Source organism: Trachinotus anak, unplaced genomic scaffold (assembly GCF_046630095.1).
Source record: "Trachinotus anak isolate AG129_WGS33_773 ecotype Australia unplaced genomic scaffold, CSIRO_AGI_Tana_v1 ptg000021l, whole genome shotgun sequence".
In the NCBI taxonomy this organism is placed as follows: domain Eukaryota; kingdom Metazoa; phylum Chordata; class Actinopteri; order Carangiformes; family Carangidae; genus Trachinotus; species Trachinotus anak.
The window spans coordinates 12,166,842-12,191,248 of NW_027273872.1; the positions used below are offsets into that span (position 1 = coordinate 12,166,842).

The window sequence follows — 24,407 nt, forward strand, 5'->3', positions numbered from 1 at the left end:
TGTGTGTGGATGTCTGCCTTCAGGGTAATTCTAATGCACTCAGGTTTATTCTTTCCTTTACAGTTGAGTTAATTAAATAGACCAAAAAACACTTTTTAACACTTTTTTATTTCCAAACAATCGAGTCAAAAAGCTTTGTTTTCAAAGACCAAAACTATTCATGTAAACATTTGACATTTTCCGGGGCGATAAACGCAACTGTATGTGTCGTCATCTGTTTGCAATCAGTTGACATTTAACGTGCATTTTAAACTTTGTTATTTTATGGTTCTGAATTAATGTTGTGGGGCTAATTATATTGATTTGTTTGTTTAATCGCAGCATTTTCTCCGGTGTGACTACTCCCCCAGAGGCATTGATTTGGTGGTTTGCATGTCAGAAGATGTCTAGACGTCTGGTTAAAATGGGGCTAAAATGGATTGAAAATGAAAGCGATTTTAGACGTTTGAGTTACAAAGTATTATTTTTTAAATGGATAAAATCTCCTTAGTATTGAGAGATACAAAATATTATTGAGAGATAACAAAATGTGGTTTGCACTCTGATTCAGTTTTTTATGGACCAAAACAAGAAATACATAACCTTTTAAGTAAAAGTTAAACAATACATTTAAATACACTCAGTACAAATGCACACCAAATATAATCAGTTCCAGAAACTACGGTAACTTGTACAACTTAGAAGTATTTTTCTACATTCAGCCTGTGGAGACTGCAGGCATTAACAAGACAAACATGGCTGTGTTTTTGTTGACAAGTCTTTTGTAATAGAAATAAAATCTGTTGTCAGCTCCCTGTGTTGCTGATGTTCCCCATGCACAACACCAAGCAGTGCGCACAGTGAGTCACACATTTATTCAGCATTTCATCAACGTCAGCGGAAGCCTCTTAATGTTTCTGCCCGCTCAGCGTTCTCACAAACTAACAAGGCAGCAGCTTTTTCCTGCACCTTTTATCTATTCATGTTTTCTTTATGCAACTGAAGGCTCCTTGTATCTGCCCCCTTTTAATATACAGATGGAGTGTGTATTTTGCAAATTGCTGAGCGTCTCCCCATTGGACATCGAAGGCCGTGATGCATTATTGATCGCGATTTGCTTTGCCTTGCTTCTTTAATTGCTGCAGGACGATGAGTTTTTGTCTCTTTGTTTTATTTTCTTCATTATAGATTTAATTTTTCCGCTTTTCTGATGTTACACATGATCCAGTTCCTCAGCATTCAGGCCGTTCTCTTGCAGGGAAGGGAAGCAAACCAGCATTGCACAGAGGTTTCTGTTTGATTTCCAGAGGCTAGGGTGATAAAAAGAAAAAAAAAAATGAACAGGAATGATTCATTTTATAGAGACAGACCTGCAAAATTCTTCCCATGGATCAATGACAGTGCACAGGGAAAGGGGCGGGAGATGAGGGCTGCTCTGGCCCTGGCTTATCATGAGAAGATGCCGAAGCGCTGGCAGAAGAACAAGTGAAAACACAGAGGCATCCGAGGTGCCGGTCGCTTGTCTTTTCATCTATTTTACATGACTTAGTGTGACTCCTGGTGTGATTTATGGTGGATATTTGACGAGAGATAGCACAGTTTGGCGAATGGAGGATTTTACAGTATCAGCACAGCTGATGTAGCACGAGTACCGTGTCAAGTCGAACTCCACGGGGACTGAAGCGCCGCAGCATCGGTGCTTCATGATTCCATAAATCACAGACTCCGAGTGCTGACACAAATGCTGCTAGCTTCCTGCAGGGAGCTTTAATGGTGCTGGACGAAGTTCAGCATGCAACAACGGCTGCCACACTCATGTACTCTGCTTGCATGTGATGTATTGTTCACTCACACAAACAAAGGCATTACAATGCAGGAGCCAGCACAGAATCTCTGCAGTGATTAAAGCTTCACTGAGTGTGCTCACTTGGTTTGTGGTTACACGTAATAAAACTGAGTAACATGGGAATAGCATCGCTGTCTGTGGCTACATTTACATACAGACTATTATAAAATTGAAATAAGGCTGAGTGCATATCTGCATGCACTGTTTCATTAATGGAGATGGGGAGCCATTCAGTCCAGTAGAGGGTAACAGACCCCTTCAAATTATATAAATCTGTGATCACAAAGTAATGAGGGTCTCAACTGCTGCTTATGTAAGAACGACAGATTTACAATTGACAATTGAAAAATTAAAACACCTACACCATCTGATGTTCAGGTCTCAGCTGTAGTCCACTTCAGAAGTAATTTCCATGTTGCATTTAAATCCAAAAACATTGAACTGAATTGAAAACAGTTCTAAAGTTGAGAATAAAATTCCGTCTAATCGTACAAAAATTGACCTGGGATTAGTGGTGGTTATGGGGCAGTATCACATTGTCTCAGAATTAATTGAGGGGATGATTTTTCTAGGATGAAAGTCAGTTTTAACTTCCACAAAAATTTGTCTAATCCAGTGATCTGAATACCTGAGAATCGAGCTACTTAATCACACTGATAAAAAAAAAAAAAAATCCTGTAAATTCAAAGTTGCAATTGAGCTTTCCGGATCGTTAATGTGCAACATTGCACCGGCCGTCTAATATGAGAAATTAGATGTAGAAGCAGCGTAACCACATATCCACTGGTTCACAAATCCTTATAGCCTCGGTATTTATCATTTTAAAATCATCCATGCCTACTGCACCCAAAACGGGAATGTGAATGGACCACTCTGCCTGCAAAAACAGGCAGAGTGGTATGAAAAGAGTGATTTTCAGTGATGCTGATGCTAAGCAGGTATAATTTCTTCCATTTTTCCTCCCAATAAAGACTTATTTTGGAGTATTTGGTGTCATTTCTTGTACAGATTGTTAAACCCCTTTTGGTAAATTTGTGATTTGTTATTTTGGCTAAAACGTGTCCTGGAGCAAGACAAGAAAGTCCCTCCTGTTCACTACCGTGTGAAGACAAAAGCCTGAATTGACATGAAAGCAATCACTTTGTGTTACTGCAGCAAGCAAGCTAAGTGATGGTCCACTGGTTCCACACCAGCATGTATCTAAGTCTTTGTTCATTGTCAAGTTTGCAAACTGTTCTGCTGTCAGGTCTGAGCTGTCATTTTCCTTCCAATGACAAGTCACCTTTACTTCTTCTGCTCAGCCTGCCACAGCAGCTTTTCATTCAAACGGCCGCCATCTTTTTTTCAAAGGTGACGACTTAGAGTGAGATGCATGCAGAAATAAAAGAGAATCAGCAGCAGTAAATAGGCTTGAACTTATGGTTGTATTTTTTTTTTTTTTGTTCTCAATGATGTGGCTCTTGATGGAGAATACTAATGTGATCTTGTGGTTATATGAGACGTCACAGAGATGCAGGGTAGCGCCTGTCCCAAGGGGAATGAAGTGCGCAAATAGTGTCTTGTATCACCAGGAAGTTTCTCTGAAGTCATCACAAAAACCAGTCGGGGGACTTCTCAGATGACCACGTATAGAAATTCTTTTTGAAGCCATTTCTCCTCACAATGAATCAGGCAGGGACCCATTCTTGCATGCGCGAGCTGAGATCCAAAACCCAGGAGGAAGAACCTTGGGTAAGACTGAATGCTGCTTTTGAAGTTTTCCGAGAATCAAGATGATTGAATATTCTGCCTGAGTGCACACGGATGTCACACAAATGAGCAGAGCCCACGAGGGGAAGCATCATGCAGCATTAAAGGTCATATCATGCCTTTTTTTTGTTATCTGTTTAGAGAATTATTCATGTCTCTCAAAGAATACAACAATTCATTATTCTCTTTTAACATTTCCCTTTAATATGGCACAGCAGACCTTGTATTGTAGCACCGAGATGAATCTTTCTTTCCCTTGACAATTCCAAAAAAGCATGTCAATAAATCTCGGAAGACAGAAAGTTTTTCATTAGAGCTCCTGCAGAAGTCTCGCTGGTTCCCTTTGTGTGCATTTTAAAAGAAAAGTGCAACATGCCATGTTCAGAGCCAGCAGCAGTCATCACAGTTTGAGTTAAAAAGGCATTAATGAGGTGATTACACTGGAAAAGCAGGTAATAGTTTACCAGCAACTCTGATATGGGCATTTAGCCCAGAAACGTGAAACATTCTGCCACGCAGAGATACAGGAGACAGGGCTTGGACGGTTAAAAAAAACAAACAAACCAACTCTTGCGTTGGCTTCTCTTGTCAGCACAGAGAGCGTGAAAAGGCCTGGCTGGTATTTCACGGTGAAGAAGGGCACATTGTCTCAAATGTCAGCGTTGCCACAATAGAACAAATTTAAATGGAGTTGATTCTATTTGCCAACTTTTGAGGGAGTCAGCAGGTGCTGCGTGATGCTGACAGTGTTGACCATACACACAAAAGAGTGTCCTGCTATTCTGGGACCTGTGTTTGCAGTAAACACAGAAAAGCACAAACAGAGATTAGACACAATGTAAGACCATATCAAATATTTCAAAAAGCATGACACCTGTGCCGATAACATGACAGCTGCCACCAAGGAGTAATTAAAATATTGATATTTGAGATGGTACAAACATTTTATATTGAAAAGCTTAACTTGTGGTTGCTGCTCCCCACTGAGAACTCCCATAGATTTAATCAGCAGCTCTAAGATTTTATTACTCTGATGGTAAATTAGTGTCAAACACCATTACACTAACACTATCTGAAAGGTAGGAAGAGATTTAATCTCCCCACAGCAGCAATACTTAAAGAGCAAAATAATCAACTGGCAGCTCAGAGGAGAACACAGCGAATATTTACACTTCGTGTAAATGAATGAAAATAATCATTGTCGTGTTCCTGTAGTTGTAATTGAATTACTCTCTGCGTGCTGAAGTTTCTTTTCATTTCATCTTCCTGAGCTGTTGCCGACATTTCCAACTAACACACAATGACAAGAGCTTTTTGTCTCATTGGAACACAACAAAACACTAACATACATGTTTTCTTTACTGGTTTGTCCTTGGAATAATGCAGTGCTGCTGAGAGCCGACACATACAGCTGCAAACAAATCACCAGAAAAAACACTACTGAATGAGCTGAAGATGTGAGCTCAAAGTCTGCAAATTTCATTTGAGTTTTATGCTTCACTGCTAACTTGATATCCTCTAGCTTTGTCTGCCTTTCACCACTGGGACCTGATGACTTCTAAAACATTTCAGTAATGGTGTTTTATCTTTGTGTAATATTGTAGTCAAAAAAACAAAAGTCTAATTCTCTGAAATGTGGCAGCTGTTCTCTGCTGCAGGCAGATTTGGTTAAATGTAGACATAATGTGGCCGAGCCTTAATCCGTTACTTTAACCTCCGCTGTTTAGCATTTATAATTAGCACAGAAACATTTTAATTGTGTATAACATGCAGCATTTCTAAACAATTATAGTTGTACAACTGTGTTATATTGTCATTCATTATTGCTGGTTATGGATGTTTCAGGAACAGTTAAAGTTGTTGACAACTACATTAATTAACACTGAAAGTATATTACAGTGTGTTCTAAACTGTTTATTAAATGTTTATTTACTTCTTAAAGAAGCTAAATGCTGTTGTATACCGAGTGTGTTCTCTGGACAAACTACAGCAGAACATCTGTTGGATGGAAGAACACTAATGACACTAGAACAGTAGAAATGATACAAATGGTTAAAGAGAAATCGTGTTTTCTGTACTTCTGACACGCAGCCTCAGGGAGAGGAATACCTGTAAGACGCCCCAGTCATTGGTGCTGTTGGTGGACACGATGAGGCCCTGTGTCTGGAAAGTCTTGAACCTCAGTGACAGTTTGAAATCCTGGTTGTCCTCGTCCATCCTGTGAAGGTACTTCAGGTAGGACTTCCCGTCGAACCTCACCGCCGACTCTGAAACACAGAAACGTAAAAACAACTATGAGACGTGCAGGTGAAGTTTCAGACAAAAAGTTTCCAGTTTTCAAAAGTCAGACTCCTAAACTGTTGCTTGTCTTATCTGATGAGTATTGTCTCTGCTGGTGTGAACCTTTTAACAAATTTATTTTTATTTATTTTATTTTTCATTGCTCCAGACATAGTCTGCCAACTAAAGAAAAAAGCCAGAATAAAGAAGCTGTGACCACAAGAGCAACAAACTGTAACTGGAGAGCTCAAATGATTATTATTATTTACTTTATTTTACCAAGAAGTCCCATTGAGATTAAAAAAAACATCTCTTTTACAAGAGAGAACTGACCAAGACAGCAGCACATATTATATAAAACCTAAAATACCAAATATGTGGCATGACAGCAATTTGAGCTCAATGGCCTCTCGTGAAAAACAAGTACAAGTCTCATTTACCAGTTTTTATGAATTTTCAATGGATATAAATGTATCTAATTCTAGATCTTGTCCAAGGTGTATGATAAAAAAAAAACACAATTTTCCCCAGATCTGTGAAAGCATGCAGTACATTCAAAAATAACCTCTTAGAGGAGCATAGCTGAGAGCTGCCCGAGCTGAGGCAGAGGAGGATACAGAGGTAACAACACCCTAACACATATACGGATCCAATATTCACATACATACATATAAATGTGCATTTACATACTCACACATACAGTGCACCTACACATCTATATGTATGTTGATGAATACACAGACACACACAGACACATTCATATTCATATGTCTGGTCTGTTGTTGTTTTGTCTCAATCTGTTTTATCCAGAGCTAAATAATGAATGGATTAATCAACTGACAGAAAATTACTCAGTGAACCATTTTGATGATCATTGAATAGTTTCAGCTCTCTGCTAATATTTAATGGGTCCAGCCTCTTGAAGATTTGTTGTTTTGCTCTCTTTTGTATTATTAAAAATTAAATATCTTTGGGTTTGGGATTGTTGTTCAGTCAAAACAAGACATTAAAATACTCTAATCAAAAAAACCCAACTGACAGATTAATTCATAATGAAAATAATTGTCCTTCTTCAATTATGAAAAAAGAAAACTTTGTCAGCAGAGTTGGCTAAAATATTCCTAGTTTTCTTTTCACTGTCCTCGTCTTTCCACACCCATAGTTTTATTAAAATCCTTTAGGCCTAGTATCGTAGTTTTTGAAGGCTTTGAGTGACAAAACATCTTTCTTCATCGTCTTGGCTAAAGTATCTTATCCTGGATCTGATTTAATTGTTAATCTCCATCCAGTAGACTTTTACAAATCAGAAATTCTTGTTCTTGAGTTTTTGAAGGCACCAAATTCCTTTTTCACATTCCAACTCAAGGGCACTAAACTTTAAAGAATAACAAACACTAATTTCTATCAGAGCAGGCAGCTCTGTTTTTCCACCTTCACCTCAGACCACATATGACAGCTGAGTATGCAGAAGAACATGCCGCTGACAGAAAAGACTGCAAAGAAAGAAAAATAAAAACATGTTGTTCTAAATGTTGTTGCTTGATCGTTTTAACAGGAAAATCACCAAAAGCTGAAAAATACATTTACAATGCCAAAAAGATGAAAATAAAAACAAGGAGTAATCAGAGAAGGTTTGATACAAGTTTAAGCATCAAGCGTAGAAACAGGACGAGGAAAGACTGAATGAAGGATGAGTAAATTCATGAATGGATGGATCAATAACGATTCCAATTTTGTCTTCAGACAAACCTTCATCAGTGTTTTTTTTACTGGTTCTAAGATGAAACTTTAATGATGCCTGTGGGAGGGTTCACTAACAACATGTTCCTAGAGTCTGCTGATGAAAAACAACTTTCCTTAGAGTAGAATACCACTCTGAAAAACTGAAAAACCTTTACTTGACTATCAGCCTCAAAGACAAATACTCATTGCATCCTTCCTGTTTTGACCTCATGAATAACAGAACAGTTGGTAATTTACACCAATATGTGAAAAGCTCTGCCAAAGTTAGTAGATACACTTAGACCATTTTTTAAAAAAAGTGACTTGAATATTTACTGTATATTGATTGTTCTGAGAAAATCTTAACTTGTGATTTATTCAGTGAATGTATTCAGCTATACAGATCAATAATCTATTAATCTCTTTTGCAATGACAGGATTATTTTAAGACCCTCTCCAATGAAAATAAAGTTTTTAACCTTGTTAACATGTCCATACAGTGTTTTTTATATTGAACAAGACATATCACAAGCCAAACACAGCAGTCATCGCCATGACTGCAGATTTCTTTCTTGGAACTGCAGTAAACGAATCAGAGCCACCACAAATCTAAGGAACCAACCCTGTCAACTTGTTACTGTGAAGAAACCTTAACAGAACCTTGTCAGTACAGAGAGCCTGAGTTTGCATCACATTAACCACGAACACTGTGTCAACCATTGCCAGTTAAAAACTAACAAGCTAACAAACAATATGAATAATTAAAAGATGCTAACTATGCTTACCATTCTGATATGTCTCCTAGTCACCGATTTTAGTGCACAACAGACTCCTCATTTGAGTCTGGGTCTGACTGAGGCTCAGATGTGTGGCGGAGTCTCTCTGAGGTTTCCTCTGCTAACCATCCTGATAATGCACTGCTCTTTCACCGCCCAACCTAGCATCTTGCACATTCTGTACTGTTGCTTTCAAGACACTGTCTGATTTGCCTGCTGTGTATCTCACACAGCACCATCTTAAGCCCAAACCTCAAAACTGTTAAGACCAAAGACGGACTGTATCTAATATAGTCAAAATATAGTGTCGATAACATGTTCAGAAGATGTTCCAGAGGAAAGGGACTCTAAACAAGCTGATACTTGGTGTATCTCCTGGAGAAAACCTAGCTGACTTTCATTCATTCTTGCTGCACAAATCCTCACAGGAATGCCAACTCAAATCACTGAAGACGATCTGACGAGGTGGTGCTGTCGGCTGTAATCGAAGCTAATGCTGGGCCCACATTTACACCTAAGATGTTCTCCGTCTTACCTTTAAATCTGGGATTTACTCTATCAGTTTCAACTGGTAAGAAGAAGAAGGCTCTTTGATCTCAGCAGCGACAGATATCGCCTTAGAGTAGCCTGGAAAATGTCTGTCCTCTCTTAAAAAGCGAGGGTTGAATCTAAAACACCTGATGCAATATGGTTCTTTATGCCGGGAAAGTCCTGCAGAACTGAGGGGAAACCACAATCTCGGCTGACGCTCATATTCAGTATTTAGCTGTTTCCTCTTCTGTTCCTGACGGGTACATTACTTGATGACATTTACTCACCTTATCCGCTCATCTCTTTACCAAAAGAAAAGACTGACTGTTAGTCACTCTGTGCACTGGAACTACACAGTTTCCACTTGCTCCAGTGGTCACTGATCCTTTGATGTTATGTTTTTTGATCAATTGACAGCTTGTATCAGTAGCAAGGTCATTTCTACTCTTAAATATAGATCTTATTTAAAAAGAAGTACAAATCAGAACATGAGATAAACCATCACAGACCCAAAACTCTATGTGTTGAGACTGTCTTGCAAAATTTCATGTTATTTTTGGCTCAAACTCAGTGTCACAAATCCATATTACATACTAATTCTAAACTGCCGAGTGAAAACTGTATAATACTAAGTATACTTTAACAAATAGTTGTGCATACTTAAACAGGTTGATTTTTCAGTGTGCTGTTGACAGACACACTATTGTAATGGCAGAACAACCTAGAGCTAAACGCTCTGAAGACAGTGGAAATGATAGTGGACTTCAGGAAGAGCCCAGCCCCACCCACCCCCATCACCCTGTGTGACTCCCCCGTGGCTACCGTGGAGCATTTTCGCTTCTTGGGAACCACCATCACACAGGATCTCAAATGGGAGCTAAACATCAGCTCCCTCATCAAAAAAGCTCAGCAGAGGATGTATTTCCTGAGGCAATTGAAGAAGTTCAACCTGCCAAGGACTATGATGGTGAACTTCTACACCTCCATCATTGAGTCCATCCTCACCTCCTCCATCACCATCTGGTACGCTGCTGCCACGGAGAGGGACAATAACAGACTGCAGCGTATCATCCACTCTGCTGAGAAGGTGATTGGCTGCAATCTTCCGTCCCTCCAGGACCTGTACGCCTCAAGGACTCTGAGGCGTGCAGGGAAGATTGTAGCTGACTCCTCCCACCCTGGACACAAACTCTTTGAGACACTCCCCTCTGGCAGGAGGCTGCGGTCCTTCAGGACCAAAACCTCTCGCCACAAAAATAGCTTCTTCCCATCTGCTATTAGCCTCATCAACAAGGCTAGAGAGCCCCACTGTTGCTGATCAATTGCACCAATCACCAGAAAAAATTCCTTGTATGTGAAAACATACTTGGCAATAAAACTGATTCTGATTCTGATTCTGATTCTGATTCTACTCCCAGCAGCTGCAGAAGACTAAACTGAATTTGCAGTTGGTGATGGGACAACACACGATATCTTAGAAAAAAACGATTTAATCTTTTGAAAAACATTTTGACATCTTTCTTTTTAAGTTTAACTGGCAATACCAAAATTCCCAAAGGAAATAAAGATGGCAAAATGTTTTTCAAAAGATATCGTGTGTTGTCCCATCACCAACTGCAAATTTAGTTTAGAATATTTTGTATAATAGAATCAAAGAGAATTATACCATAACAAATAGTTCTGAGTACATACTGTATACAAGTATATAATGTGGGATTGAGACAGAGACTTCATAAAGATGTGATCTTACAGCAGAAGAGCACTGATGGATAAAAAGAGGGATGGAAGAAGAGATTAAAATCTGGATTACAGTGACAAGTGAAATAAAAGATAAGTTATTTTGTAGAGCTTCAGTATTAACAATGTAAATCCTGGTTTGTTTGCATTTATTGCATTTTTCACCTGTTTTCTTTCACTGTTTTTTCCCCTTATTGCTGTTCCGTCTATTATTATTGATAATACATATGCTTTTTCCTCTCACTAGCTGTATCTTCTTATGCAATTCTTGTGCTTCCGTGCACATATAAGAAAAGTTTTTCCATTATGATGGAACAAAGAAAAGGTGAAAATGGATGCGGAAGTAAAACTGGCTTCACCTCAGTTTTCCAGTTATGCTTTCAAGTGGTTTTCTGTTGTTTAACTTCATAGTTATAAGTTGGATGAGCTGTCAGGCACGCTCACACACACACACACATGCGTACACACACACACACACACACACACACACACACACACACACACACACGCGTACACACACACACACAGTCAGACACGTACCATTACAGGGACAGACGCTCTCCCAGGTGTGTTGAGGGGTGATGTAACCAGCTCTGGCGGTGGTGAAATGGCCCAGTCTCTCTCCCGTCAGCCGGACAGCATTCCTGCAGCCTCGTGGCGGACAGCTGGTACCCAGACACCCGTTGTGGCTCACCCTGAGGATGCTCAGGCCCAGAGAGTCCTCAATGTCTGACATAATACCTACATCAAAGGGAACATCTCAGATTTCACCTTCAAATAGACTCTTCATCACACTGGGATTTCCTTTGTGTCCTTATTAATGGCTGCCAAATTTTTTTTCAACGAGAAACTGACCTGATTGCCTGTATGTCACCCTTGTTTATGTCTTCAGTACAAATTTTTATTATTTTCCCATTAAAAACTAATTACTGGTGTGTTCTGGGGCTCAGCTGGTGAAGATGTCTAACTGCAAATTAAATAAATCTGGAAGTTTATTGCACATCATATTGTATATACGGTATATCGACTTTCTAAGGTAATGAAATGGACACAGATTTAATACAGATTTGTCATTGGTGTGAAATTACTAATTCTAGCACAAGGTTTTTACCACATGTGAATATCTTTAATGTGTGGAAAAATCCCAAACTTTGTGAAAGTCGGAGTGTCATGTGATGCAGCTGCTTCACTTCCTTCCATCCTCCAGGAGTTTAACGACAGCACGACACTGGTTGCACTGATTTTTATTGTGGTGCAGCTTCAGCCACTAAAACCTAATTTTCTTTTGATCTAGATTTGTACTTTCTGGTCTGTTTTTTTAGAATTTAAATTTTTCATGCATCATAGTGCTAATTCATTAATCCCAGTTTCACATTGGGATCAGTAAAATATTTTACAAGACCCATGTTGAAATAGTGATTGATCACCTGCGAGTCTGTTGGTTGGCAGAGACTGGACAGGTCCACTCTGAGGCTTCCAGATCAGCAGGGCCTCCAGGACCTGGGTGTCTTGTTGCTGCTGCAGGCTGGCCAGGTGAAGCTCTTGCCTAGGCAAACCAAGAAATTGACCCAGGCTGCGCTGGAGGCCTCTCCAGTGATCGCCCAGGAACTCCTCCGGTGACATCCCCGCCACCTGCAGCGTCAGGCCAGAGTCCAGCGCCCTCTGATCAGCTGCCCAAACGTGAACTTTGACCCCGGTCCATACGCTGAACTTCCCATCGGTCACGCTGATGTTGAGCGAATACGAGCCCTCCTCCAGGTTGTCATCTGCCCAGATCTTACCATCAGCAAGGTCGACTGAGAACCTTCCTCCATCCGGGTTTTCTGACACCAGCTTGTAGTTCAGGATGTCCTGCAGGTCCTGGTCTGAAGCGTGGAGTCTTCCAATGACCCGGTTGGCAAACAGCCCACCGGAGGTGGTGATGAAGACCTCCAAAGGCACCACAGAGGGAGGATACTTGCTCTGCTCAGTCACATTGATGTTGACCACACAGATAGAAGATAGGGGGGGATGACCACTGTCTGTCACCTGAATGGAGCAAAGATCAGCATTAGAACATATCACAAGGACCGAATGGACTGATATCATACAGATATTTATCTTATTTGAAAAATCACATTTGATTTTGTAACTGTAATTTACAGAATCTCAACATGAGGGTCAGGCCCACCTCTAGGGGTTTCATGGTGAATCTAAGGGACCACTAGATCAGTGGTTGTTTTGTTTTTTTTTGTTTTTTTTGGGCAGGTGAGGCCTTTAAAATGAAGGGGTGATGATGTCAGCGGATTCACATCTACAAATGTGACCAGTTCAACAAGTGTTTTTTTTTTTTCTTTACATACATTTTTAATTATTATTTAACCAGAAAAAAAGCAAAGATTTAAAAAAAAGTCTGAAAAAGTGGCATAATTCTGTGTTGGGACTGAGTCACAACTCTACACTGACACTGAAGAGATAATGAATATAAAACAGATTGATTACTTAATTGCCATACTGAGTGTGCTGATTACATTTCTTCTTTCCTTTTTAACTGTTTGTGTTCAGTGATTCTCAAAATGTTGTGTAGTTGGATTTCTTTCCGACACTGACCAGAGGGAGAATCCCTGGATAAAAACAGTTTCTTTAAGCACTGAAGTGGTGAAAAATGCAGCTATTTGTATCAAAATATCATAACTCAGCGGTTTTGAACCCCAAAAAAACATTTTCACCAGCCTAAAGAAGTCCATGGAATGCAATCCACTGATATGCATATTCAGCTGTACTCAAAAAGGACTTCTTGAAAAGCCTTGAACTCTCTTACCTCACGATAACCTGTTTTTTTTTTATATTTCTAAAGGAAACAGTGAACTTTACAACGCTACTTAAGAATTCTAGTTGAACTGTTTCTTATAATATTATCACATGAAATTAATTCTGGACATTCAAACCCATCTTATAAATTTTCCTGAACCCTGAAGGACATATGAAGGATACCTGTCTGATATGTGCGATGTTAATCTTGAGAAGGTGTGACTCCACATCCAATCAAAGTCAAAGTTATCAGCAGTCAAATTAGTAACTAATAAGCACATTGTTGAACCTTCAGCACTAAATAATTATTCAGGTCAGCCAGACGGCCACAGCAGGCAATGAAAATCACTTAGCCACTCTCTCTGGTGGCCAGTGTTTGGCCATCACTCCTTTCAGCACTGTCAGTAACACAACAACCAAGGCCACAGGGGACACTCTGCAGTGCATCAGCATTTTATCACTGAAGCAGGATTATAATAAATTTTTTTCACTTTCTAGTTAAAGGGTTCCAACAAAGACACAAAGAACCTCAGGGATGAAACACTGAGATTTGACAGATATGGCGATGGATTGTTTTTTCTCTCACTGGGTGAACACAGTGTAGGAAAGACAATGACAGACAAACGACTACAACGTCAAGGTGGAAAACAGGTAAGAGAGCAGGGATTCAGGAGTTTATGTGTATGAATCATACACTGTTTTAACAGCCCCCTCACCTGTATCTTGAGCTGATGGTAGGGTTTGACCCTCTTCCTGAGTGGAGCAGAAAGTGACAGCAGGCCACCCTGGTCGACGTGGAAGCGGCGTTCCTCGTTGCCACTGACGATGTGGAAGGAGAAAGGCGGGCCGTTCTTCGGTGTGTCCTTGTCTGTCACCACCAGCTGGAGGATGCTGCTGCCGACTGACTCTCCCTCCTGCGGGGGACATGACGAGGTTTATTAATACATCTTTTTAAAGTTCAATAACTTTTGTTTTTATTTATTTTAAACATAAATAAAAATCTTGTGTAGTTTGGTCCAGATACAACATTTAACAATTGTTGTTTGGCTTAGTTAAGCCATCAAGTACAAATCAGTTGTATTACCATTATTTTCTTTTTGAAGTGGGCGATTTTTACCCATTTATTGAAAGCTGAGATTGACAGGAAACATGGTGCATTCAATGAACCAAAGAGATTTGAGAATGATCTACTGCACAAAAGCAACAACAAAAACACTCAGACGAATTCTCAGGTTACATCCCTGTTCATCCAGGTCACACAAAATATGGCCAAAACTGTGTTTTGTGAGGTCACAGTGACTTTTGACGACCAAAATCTAATCAGTTCGTCCTTGAGTCCAAGTGGACATTTGTGCCAAATTTGAGGAAGTTCCCTCAAGCCGTTACTGAGATATCACTTTTACAGGAATGGTACAGCTGGAAGCATTATGTTTTCAACCTGAAAACATACGTAATGCCTCCAGCCCTGGCTGTCGCTAGCATGGAGGCATAAAAACACTGAAATCCATTTCAGGTAGGCAGCAATAAAGTACATGCAGTGTGGATAAAACACAGTCCTGTTTTGTTGAGAAAATACATTGATCGGAGAGCAATGAAAACACTGGTTCAGCTTTATTGAAAGTGTGTGTGTCAGGGTTAGGAGTTTGATTCTTTGTACAGGTTAGCGGCTTGAGCAAGGCATTAATGATGGAGGGGATTCACCTTCCCCACACAGGTGTTCCTGGATCCAGTATGGGACTTAAATGGGCGCTAGTGGGTAATTGTGAGCACCGACAGGAAATCGTTCAGCAGGGTGACCACATGGGGAGAACAAATGTTGTCCAGTGAAAGTAAATTAAGAATCAGACAGGATGTCTAAGCAGAGAGTTTTCACTTAAAATAAAAAAAATAGGCCAAAATTTAAAAGTCTGGGGCACATACTGTCATTTATTGAGAGCAATCTAACTTTCTGTTTTAATGCTTGGTATTTATCACTGTCCATAGTAAACAAGAGCAAATTTTATAAAATCGTGAACATGCCTACTTATATTGCAGGACAACGACAGCACCGCGTGACGCTGCTTTGTGATACCGAGTGCTGAGCAAAGGGCAGAGTCACGTATCACATCCTCTCTGTAGTGAATATGAGCTGATACCATTACAGCAAAGAGCATCGCTGCTGTGGACCACCGGTGCTCAGAGTTCCCTACACTCTCCAGTACAGCTCTGTTAAACAAAGCCTTGTGATACGTCTGATACATTACTTTCTGATTCACGTTCCTCTGTAGAGACATCTGACAGTAAATTTGGAAGTGAAACGCGTTCACATTGATTATTCATGTGTCAGTTTGGCAAGCTGGAGTGAAGACAAACGTCAGTCAAGTATCAGCACAGATGCAGCATGATTTATCGTTGCATCCTGTGAGGACTTTCTCAAACAAAACGAATTACCTGTCCATCTGCTGCTTTTAGTCAAATACTGAAATTTGGCCGCAGCCTAATAATACAGAGCCTCTGCAACAGTTGTGCTAGTCATAAAGGTGGGCATCCAACAGTGACAAATAGTCAAAGAGAGGACACTGCCAACGATGAGCAGCGTCTGAAAAAAATTTGGTGACAGCTCCTTTCCCCTGTTTGAGTTACATCCATCTGCTTAATGCACCTTTCTTCATCACGCCAAGCTGGCTGTGGAGAAATCAGCAGATGGGACGATATCGCAGAGTCTGGATTCACCGGCACACACGGCCAACGCTGTGGCTCCTGAACGAGCCTTCTCTGTGAGTGGATGCGAGTCTCTGAGCTGGAAGAGCAGCAGCAGGTTGAGTGATGGCGATCTGGCAGAGTCAGCCTTAATTGTCAGTGAGCATTATCTGGCATGGCAGCGCGGTGACACGTACACAGACACACATATGTATGCGCGGGCCTGCAGACAATTACGTCACACTGAAGCATGCAGCAATATACACTCTCTAATACACACACACACACACACAAAAGTGGAGGTTAACCCTAGAACACTAACGACGATTCTTGTCATGTGTTTTTCATTGTGTTGCTGCTGTCTGAGTTGCATGGGTCCTTGGGTAGCTTCAGGCTGCTCATTGATGTCATTAATGGTATGTTTGTTTCCCTCCTCCCATCTATGGTTTTTTCAAGAGACATGCGTTCAGGTGATTTTCACCCAACGGTAGCGATGGTGTTACTAATTTTAACGTTAGTGTTCTAGGGTTAAATTGCCTGTTAAAAGTTTTTTCCACACCAGCAGACTTGGCCCTGTAATTAGAGGTTTTAGGTGAAAAGGTGCCACTGATGTCCTGCAAGCAACACACTCACACACACTCACACACACACACACACACACACACACACACACACACACACACACACACACACACACACACACACACAGAGAGCAACAAATCATGACAGCTGCCGCTTTGATCCCACAAAGCTCAGAAACCCTACTCTGGTTTCGCCTCTGAAGAATTTCACTCTTGAACTCTTAGCACACAGTTTTAATGAGCTTCGGGCGCCGCAGTTATGATTGAGCTGCACTTTCAGATCAGCATATTTTCACCCGACTGTATTGGAGGAGGAGAAAGAGAGTCATAATGATACAGAGAGAAAGACAGATTGATATAGGATGACTGATCTTCAGTGATTCCTCTTTAATCATCTCTAGTCATTAGTTCATCTGACCTGACCCAACCCTGACTCATGATGTAGTCAGGAGCAGAGCAGGTGGAGGTTTGCGGCCTTGCTTGAAGATGATGTAGCATAACGGATGTTCTGTCGGTTGAGGTGAACAAACTAAACTGTCTTTCTTCTCATATTCACATAGCATTTCAGAGCGAGTCCCCCCCTGCTCATATTTTTTCACAGAGTTGTCAAATTTCACACATGAATGCGACTGCTGCGTCCCCCCTCTGGACACCCGGGGTTATTTGCGGGAGCTGATGAACAGGCGGTTCTGGGTGAATTTGTTACTTTACATATTGCTTGTTGACTTTTTGTTGATGCAGTGTTTTGTGTGAGGTTGGTGTTTTCCTCTACTGGAGGCAGTGGGGTGCCAACAAATTTTTTTAACTGCTCAAGGCTGTGAATGTGGTTGGTTTCTGAACACAAAACAAAGCTGTTTTTCTCAACCACAACACACTGAAAAGAATCCGACTCGCCTATGGTGTCCCACAGGTGTCAAATACATTAATACAACTGAATTAAAGGCAAAAGCGTACTTCTAATCACCAGGGGGCACAAATGTGAAGTCAAGTGGGATGAAACATTTTTATGACTTGTAAATGAAGCATTCTGATGCACTCTTGAGATGAAAATAGATGGAAAAGAAATACATTTTGATTTTATAAATCAAAGTTTTTAAAGGCTGTAGCTCCGTGGCTACACACCCATCCTGATCAGCAGACATAAGCAGACTCTCACATCCTGTTGAGAGTAATTCAGCTCTAGATATTTTATAGTCTTTAGACCTGAACCAGGACTTCACTTGCTTGTTGCTGCTTGTTGATGTACCTGTTGTCCTGCTGCTTTTTATTTAACGAAAGCTCATCAGTGTGTGGAATTTTACAGTGAAAAACAAAACGTGGGGGTGTTTTGATGCTCATAATATGCCACCAGCCACAATGTCTTCAGTCATGAATTGCTCCTATCCCTCAAAAAACAAATAAAACTCTCACAGCACCATCTTCAAATGCTGAGCTAAAGATAGCTCACTTCAATGTTCAGCTGATTTGAACAAGGTAACTTGTAAGGTAAATGAAAACAAAAAGGATCACCACAGTTTGCGGTTACAAGTTTGCAGGTCCACCTTTCAGTACCTGAGCTTGATGGTCAACTATGACCTGCAGATAAACATGGTGGAGATGTTCAGGGTGACATACCTGCAGCAGCAGACTGTGGTTGACCTGGGAGAAGACCGGTGGGTTGTCATTGACATCGACGATGGTGATGGTGATGAGGACAGCGGATGACAGAGGAGGATCTCCTTCATCGGCTGCTTGCACTGTCAGAGAGTAATGAGGGATCTGGAGAGGAGAGAGGGGGGAAAACTCAGTTGTTATTATGCTTTTATTGTACATTTTTCAATTTTATTGAGGTTTCTTTCAGTTTCAACTGCTTTATTTCTCATGTTTGTGAAAAAAAAACAAAAAACAATATAAAATTAATCTTGATACCTGTCAGTTTTCTTGGTTCATTTTTGTCAATTTGACACACACAGATACACACTGACCTCCTCTCTGTCCACTGAAGTCCGGACAGTGATTTCTCCGCTGCGTGGGTGAATATTGAACTGCTGCAGAGGGTCACCGCTCACTATGGAGTAACGCAGGAGATTGTTGATTGGACCATCCTCATCAGTGGCTGTTACCTGGAGGAAAAGACAGGGAGCAGGAGAATAACATTTGGATCCAGATAAAGAAATTCTCTTTTGCTTTTCCTCCTTCTGAGCGATTTCAGAGGGACACAGTTATGTGAAAATGAAAACGTGCTATTCTGTCACTAATTATGACCTCTGACCCTTACTCTACAATCATTACACATTGATGATGCCGTTGCGTTGTTGTTGCATTGCTTTGTTGTTCATGCTTTTTCAACATATTTGAACAAGCAGACATGTGATCCTCTTTGAATAAGTGACGATTAATAAAAGTGATATGTCAAACAAATGACACACAAAACTGACATTTTGCAGTCATTTTCATCATTTAAATGAACAACAACTAAAACAAACAAACAAATGAACCAACAAACCAACAAAAAAACAGCAGATCTCTCACAATAAGACTATGTTCTGAGCTCATCCTGTCCTTGTTTTCCTCTTCATTCTTAATCACATTATAACAGGAATCCTACATTTCTCTCCACTGATAGAGGCCCCTCTCCGACAATTTTGTGAAAATAGTTAAAAAATTTCAAACAGTGACATGGTGCACCTTAATGGTGAAAACAGAGAAATGGAAACAGGGCATTGGGAGAAGAAAAATGTCAAATATGAAACCATGTGATTACAGACTCATCATCCAGCCGTGGTCTGACCATCAGCGAGCCACTGAGCTGTGTTATTGCTGTGTTATCTCTGCTGCAGGCCTGACAGATGATGGCTGACATGTTGTCGGATAACTGTGTGCGTGTGTGTGTGTTGCGTGTGTGCGTTTTACCTGTTTTTTCACGCATGCATGTCATTGACAGGTTGCCAGATCATCTCATTCTGGCTTACTGTTACTGTGTGTATGGAATTCTCAACATGTGTGATTTTTCCTGTGTTGAGGTTGAGCTGAATTCAGTGCCACAGCGTTCTTTGTTTTTTGTTTCATTGCCTTTGTTATTTACGTGTGGGTAAGCAGTGTGTTTCTGTCGGGATGTGAGTTTGAAATTAGGTTATCTGAGTGCATAACCAACAAATATTTGTATGGTGTACTGTTAAACCTTTGATTAGTGAATTCTGATGCGTTTTGTTGTTGTGTGTATGTGTGTGTGTGTGTGTGTGTGTTTGTGTGTGTGTGTACAGAATAAGGACATTTTGGCATGTCCTGTCAAGGCCCAGTTAAGGGTTAAGACTTGGTTTAAGATCCAGGTTAAGTATTCAGTTATGATGGTAAAGCTTAGTGTTAGAGGCTAGGGAATGCATTATGTCAATGAGTGTCCTCACAAAGACAGAAGTACAAGTGTGTGTTTGTGTGTGTTGGTGTGTGTGTGTGTGTGTGTGTCTGTGTGTGTGTTTCTTGAAAGCCCAACACAAAAAATTATGTTCTGAAGTGACAGATAACAGAGAAATATCCTTCATTTAAATTGAACCTCGGAAATATATTTAATTTAAAGTAAAATTCAGTTCAGTGATTCAATTAAAGATTACTCATGTGTCTGTGTCTATGATGTATGAATGTGGCCCCATGTGCTCTGTGTGCTTGAAGAATTCATGATAACGCACATTAATTTATGTTATGTAAGCTTCACTTCATTATTTTCCATCCCTGCTTGCAAGAGTGTAGAGCTGTGAAGAGGACAGTTACTGTCAGTCACCTGCTCAGTTGCAGGAGTTAAAGTAAACTTTTCTCAATGATACGCTATGCTTTTATCCTAAAACATCTCGTACACATCTTGTGTAATGGCACATGTATTCTTCCCGAACTGTTTGTATAGCTTAGTTAATTCCCACTCCACGTTTTAATCAGCTCACAGTGAATGTAAACATGAAGCTCCCAGACGTTTGTGTCGATTCCAGCAAAGTTGACAAAATGAGAAAAAAGCTGTCTTGCTGTGTACAGTGCTGGCTTTAATGATTCATATATGAATAAGTTGCACATGTCTTGATGTACATTTTTTAAGCTTACTTATTTCAAACTACAAGTCAAAGTCTTATGATGGAGTATTACTACACCTGTGTTATTTATATTTTTTATTTATTTTTTTCTTACTAACAGTATGAGTGCTTTGAAGGAGCTATTTGTAAGTTTTGCTATTGCAACACAGATAATGTTAGCATTAACAGCTGCCTCGCCAAGAGCTTCAGCTACCGTTGCATTTACAAGAGAAGAGTACATATATGTGACATATCGTTTTCAGTAGAAGAAAAGAAGTGATAGAACTAAAAACAAAAAGGAGGAGGTTACTTTCCACCTCTGGAGACAGCTCCTGGTGAGTAAAGGAACAAAGTTTGATGCTGAACTCACAATGTTGACTGGTAAGTTACAAATGGCTCCTTTAAATATTAAAGTACTAATTATGGCCAATGAATCTACACTTTTCAAAATAAATACATTTTGTACCCCAAAACCGTGACCCCAGAGCCAAGGTACACGCCGAGTTATGAATTTAGTGTACCATGCCATCAATAAATAAAGTATTTTTGTATGTGTTTCTCCATTTCTGCACGTGTTGTTTTGTGTTACTACATATGTATGTGCCTTGATCTTTACCTTCATCACCAGGCTCCCAGGAGTCAGGTCCTCTGATATCTCAGCGCTATAGTCGCCCCGTCCGAACACCGGCGTGTTATCATTCACATCTGTCACGTTGATGATCACTGTTGTGATGTCACTGAGGGACGACTTGCCACGACTTCCCTCCACAGACAGGTAGTACTCCCGGGAAACTTCAAAATCCAGCGGTGCGATGAGGATCAGAAGACCTGCAGTCCACAGAGTAAAAACTGAATTATTCTTACTGAAAAGTTTCAGTTGATGCAGTTTTTGTACAAAGAAAAAAAAAATCTGAAATGGGAAATGGACTCTGCATAAGAAGAGTGTAAATCAGAGAAAGCTTGACTCACAGGCCTGTTTGTACATTATGTTTTATTTTGCATTATTGATCGGGTGGCTGAACACAAGTGCGTTGGTGTTCTGATTTAATGTTATAGGATTTGTTACAGGTGATGGAATCCTTGCATTTTCAACACTCACCTCTGATACAAGACATACAAAGTTCACTAAGCTGCCCAGAGCAGCTTATAAGTAGAAACACAGAGGAATTCTTAAAACACGTGCAAGGACTTGGTTTTGTTCCGAGTAGTTCTACAACCTCTTCACCCCCATCAGATTCACCGGTGGGTCCTTCATTACAAATTCATGCTGCTGGGCTGAACACGCTCCAGAGTCACAGGACTTTATTTCTAATTCAAGTTTTTCCAAGCTACCAGATATTTCAGGCTGATTCCAAGAGCTTCCATGACTTTTGAACAAGAAGACACAGAACTATGTGTGATATAGTCTAGTATGATATATAGCATGATTTTTAGATCTATACCAGCTGTGTGGTGAAGAATTTTAATGTTTGCTTGTAGGTGTAGGTGTAGACAGGGAGGTTCTGAAATTATCACCAGCTCTGCATTGGCTCAACTTCCATCATCCTGGGCTGTAGTTTATGTAATCATGCTTCAAATTAAGCATGTTAACGTAGTAATTTACCATAGTGGCTGCAACTGAGTTGATTTTGATTAATCAGTCACTTATTGTTTTATCATTTAGTCTAAATATTGTCACAAAAGATTTCCCACAGCTGAAGATAATGTTTTGAAATTGCTTGTTATCTTTCTGATTTGCTGAGGTCCAAAAACTCAATTCACAATGAAAAAAAATCTGAATTTACACGTCTGTACAGGACCAGATTTAAGATGAAGGAATTCTGCGTCAAATCAGTGATTCAAAATGACCTTATTCCTTATTCAGTCCTTATTCCTCACTGCTGCTGCTTCAACTGTCATCACCCCCCTCTGTGGAAACTACTGTTGTGCTGCTCAGCTTGAATGCCCATCATACTGGAATGCAGACTGTATATTATGTAGTGACAGATGTAATATACTGTTTAAAATGGATGTTCTTACGGTAGAAGCAAGCTGCTATGAATGATAATATACACCATAATTCAAACACACAGTGTGTGCGTGTGGTATCACGTGACATATCTAGTGAACTCTCACTTTTGTCAGCTCAGTGGAGCTGTGAGTATAACCTTTTAGGAACTATAAATCTCTCCACAGCTGGCTGCCGTCTCCATGTGTTATCTGTCATCCACATGTGAAGTCTAACCTCAGTTTATGGCAGCGATAAAAGAGGCATCAGAGCTCTTAAAGGGATATACTGTGTCACGGCCGCTCTTTCTGTTTGTTATCGAGTCACTCCTCTCAGTCCAGATGGGCTGAGGTCGTCAATTATCTGACCTGATGTAAACCTGCTGAACTTCAACTGAAAGATCTCTTCCCCTCCTGCACTCATCCTCCTCTGGTCATTTCAACAGCTTTGTTATTGAATGTTTGTTCTGTTGGTTAGAAATCACACATCTCTGCAGTGAAGGAGTGACAAAGACAAAATACACTTATCTTTAATACTATTATTAAAGAGTGGAAATGTTCGGGGGAGGAATGGGCCAATTTGCTAGTTACTAGATCTGAAAATATTTGTCGATGAACTAATCCTTTAAAACATTCCAGATTAAATTATTGACTTTGATAATTGATTGAGCTCTTAATTCAACTTTCAAGTGAAAGGTTACCCTGGGCAGTTTTTAATCATTTTTTAATTTAAATTTTACAGACCAAATGATGAATTGTTAAAATGTAATTGGCAGATAATGTGAAAATGTTCTTTCAAAATTTAGCATATCATTTTACCTTTTATGGCATCACCTTCATCAGGCTATGTTGCATGTTTTATTTCACCTATAGAAACCATACAATTTTTTGATACAACAGGTCACACGTCACATCTACCCGACAGATTTCACATTAAAAGAACCAAAGACAGAAGTTAAAAATAGCAGCTTTGTGTAGATAAGGCTGTCTTCTGTTGAAAAGCTTCTTCTGGGGTGTTTTTTTGAGGATAATCCTAGCAATATTCTATATTTTTCTCATAGTCAACAAATCCCATGAAAAGACCAAAACCAAAAAAGAATGTATCCCACTAATACGAGTCGTCTGTGTATGTCAAAGCCTGATATATCTCATTCCTGAGCCACAGAGCTCCATTGTTTGAAAAAACAGATTAAAAACACGTCAGTGAGCCACACTGCTGCACTGACATGATGTTTTATTACCACACTAACACACTGTAGTTTATTTTGACTCAATACAACAGCACTGATCTGCTGCCCCAAATACTCAGGAGAGCACCAAATGTGGATTAATCCGCCACTGAAAATAGTCCCCATCAAATGCACTATTTCCTCCTGTTTGTGTAATGTTTGCTAAAACCAATGAGCAGCTGTTTTTGGAAATTATTGATAGTTTAATCAAATTAAACCACATATTTGTGAATCACTTGTAAAGAGTTAGATCCGCAGAAGGAACCAATGGACTTTAAGACAGAGTGGGAGGGTCAAAAAGTGTTGACAGACTATCACATTGTTGGTTATAGTCTTTTGGGATTTGCTGACAATAATAACTGAAGCATTATCCTTTATGAAAGAAGTGTCTTTGTTAGATTAAAACCATCAAGCATATCAGCCAAGACGAAAATGACAGAGTTTATATTTAACAGCAGAACTGTCACCTCAGCCAGATAGTTCAGGTT

At 40.0% G+C, this 24,407-nt stretch overlaps 1 protein-coding gene across 4 annotated transcripts in view; it reads right to left on the reverse strand.

Moving 5' to 3' along the window:
* fat2 (FAT atypical cadherin 2) overlaps positions 1-24,407 on the reverse strand; it is a 136,844-nt gene that overhangs the window by 13,382 nt on the left and 99,055 nt on the right. For all 4 annotated transcript variants that reach the window (XM_071458163.1, XM_071458161.1, XM_071458162.1 and 1 more), the window contains 7 exons: positions 21,321-21,532; positions 18,635-18,772; positions 18,285-18,428; positions 14,127-14,324; positions 12,048-12,648; positions 11,161-11,361; positions 5,684-5,841 (listed from right to left, as the gene is read on the reverse strand). In XM_071458163.1, coding sequence (XP_071314264.1) covers positions 5,684-5,841; positions 11,161-11,361; positions 12,048-12,648; positions 14,127-14,324; positions 18,285-18,428; positions 18,635-18,772; positions 21,321-21,532 — 1,652 coding nt within the window. The remainder of the gene's footprint in view (positions 1-5,683; positions 5,842-11,160; positions 11,362-12,047; positions 12,649-14,126; positions 14,325-18,284; positions 18,429-18,634; positions 18,773-21,320; positions 21,533-24,407) is intronic.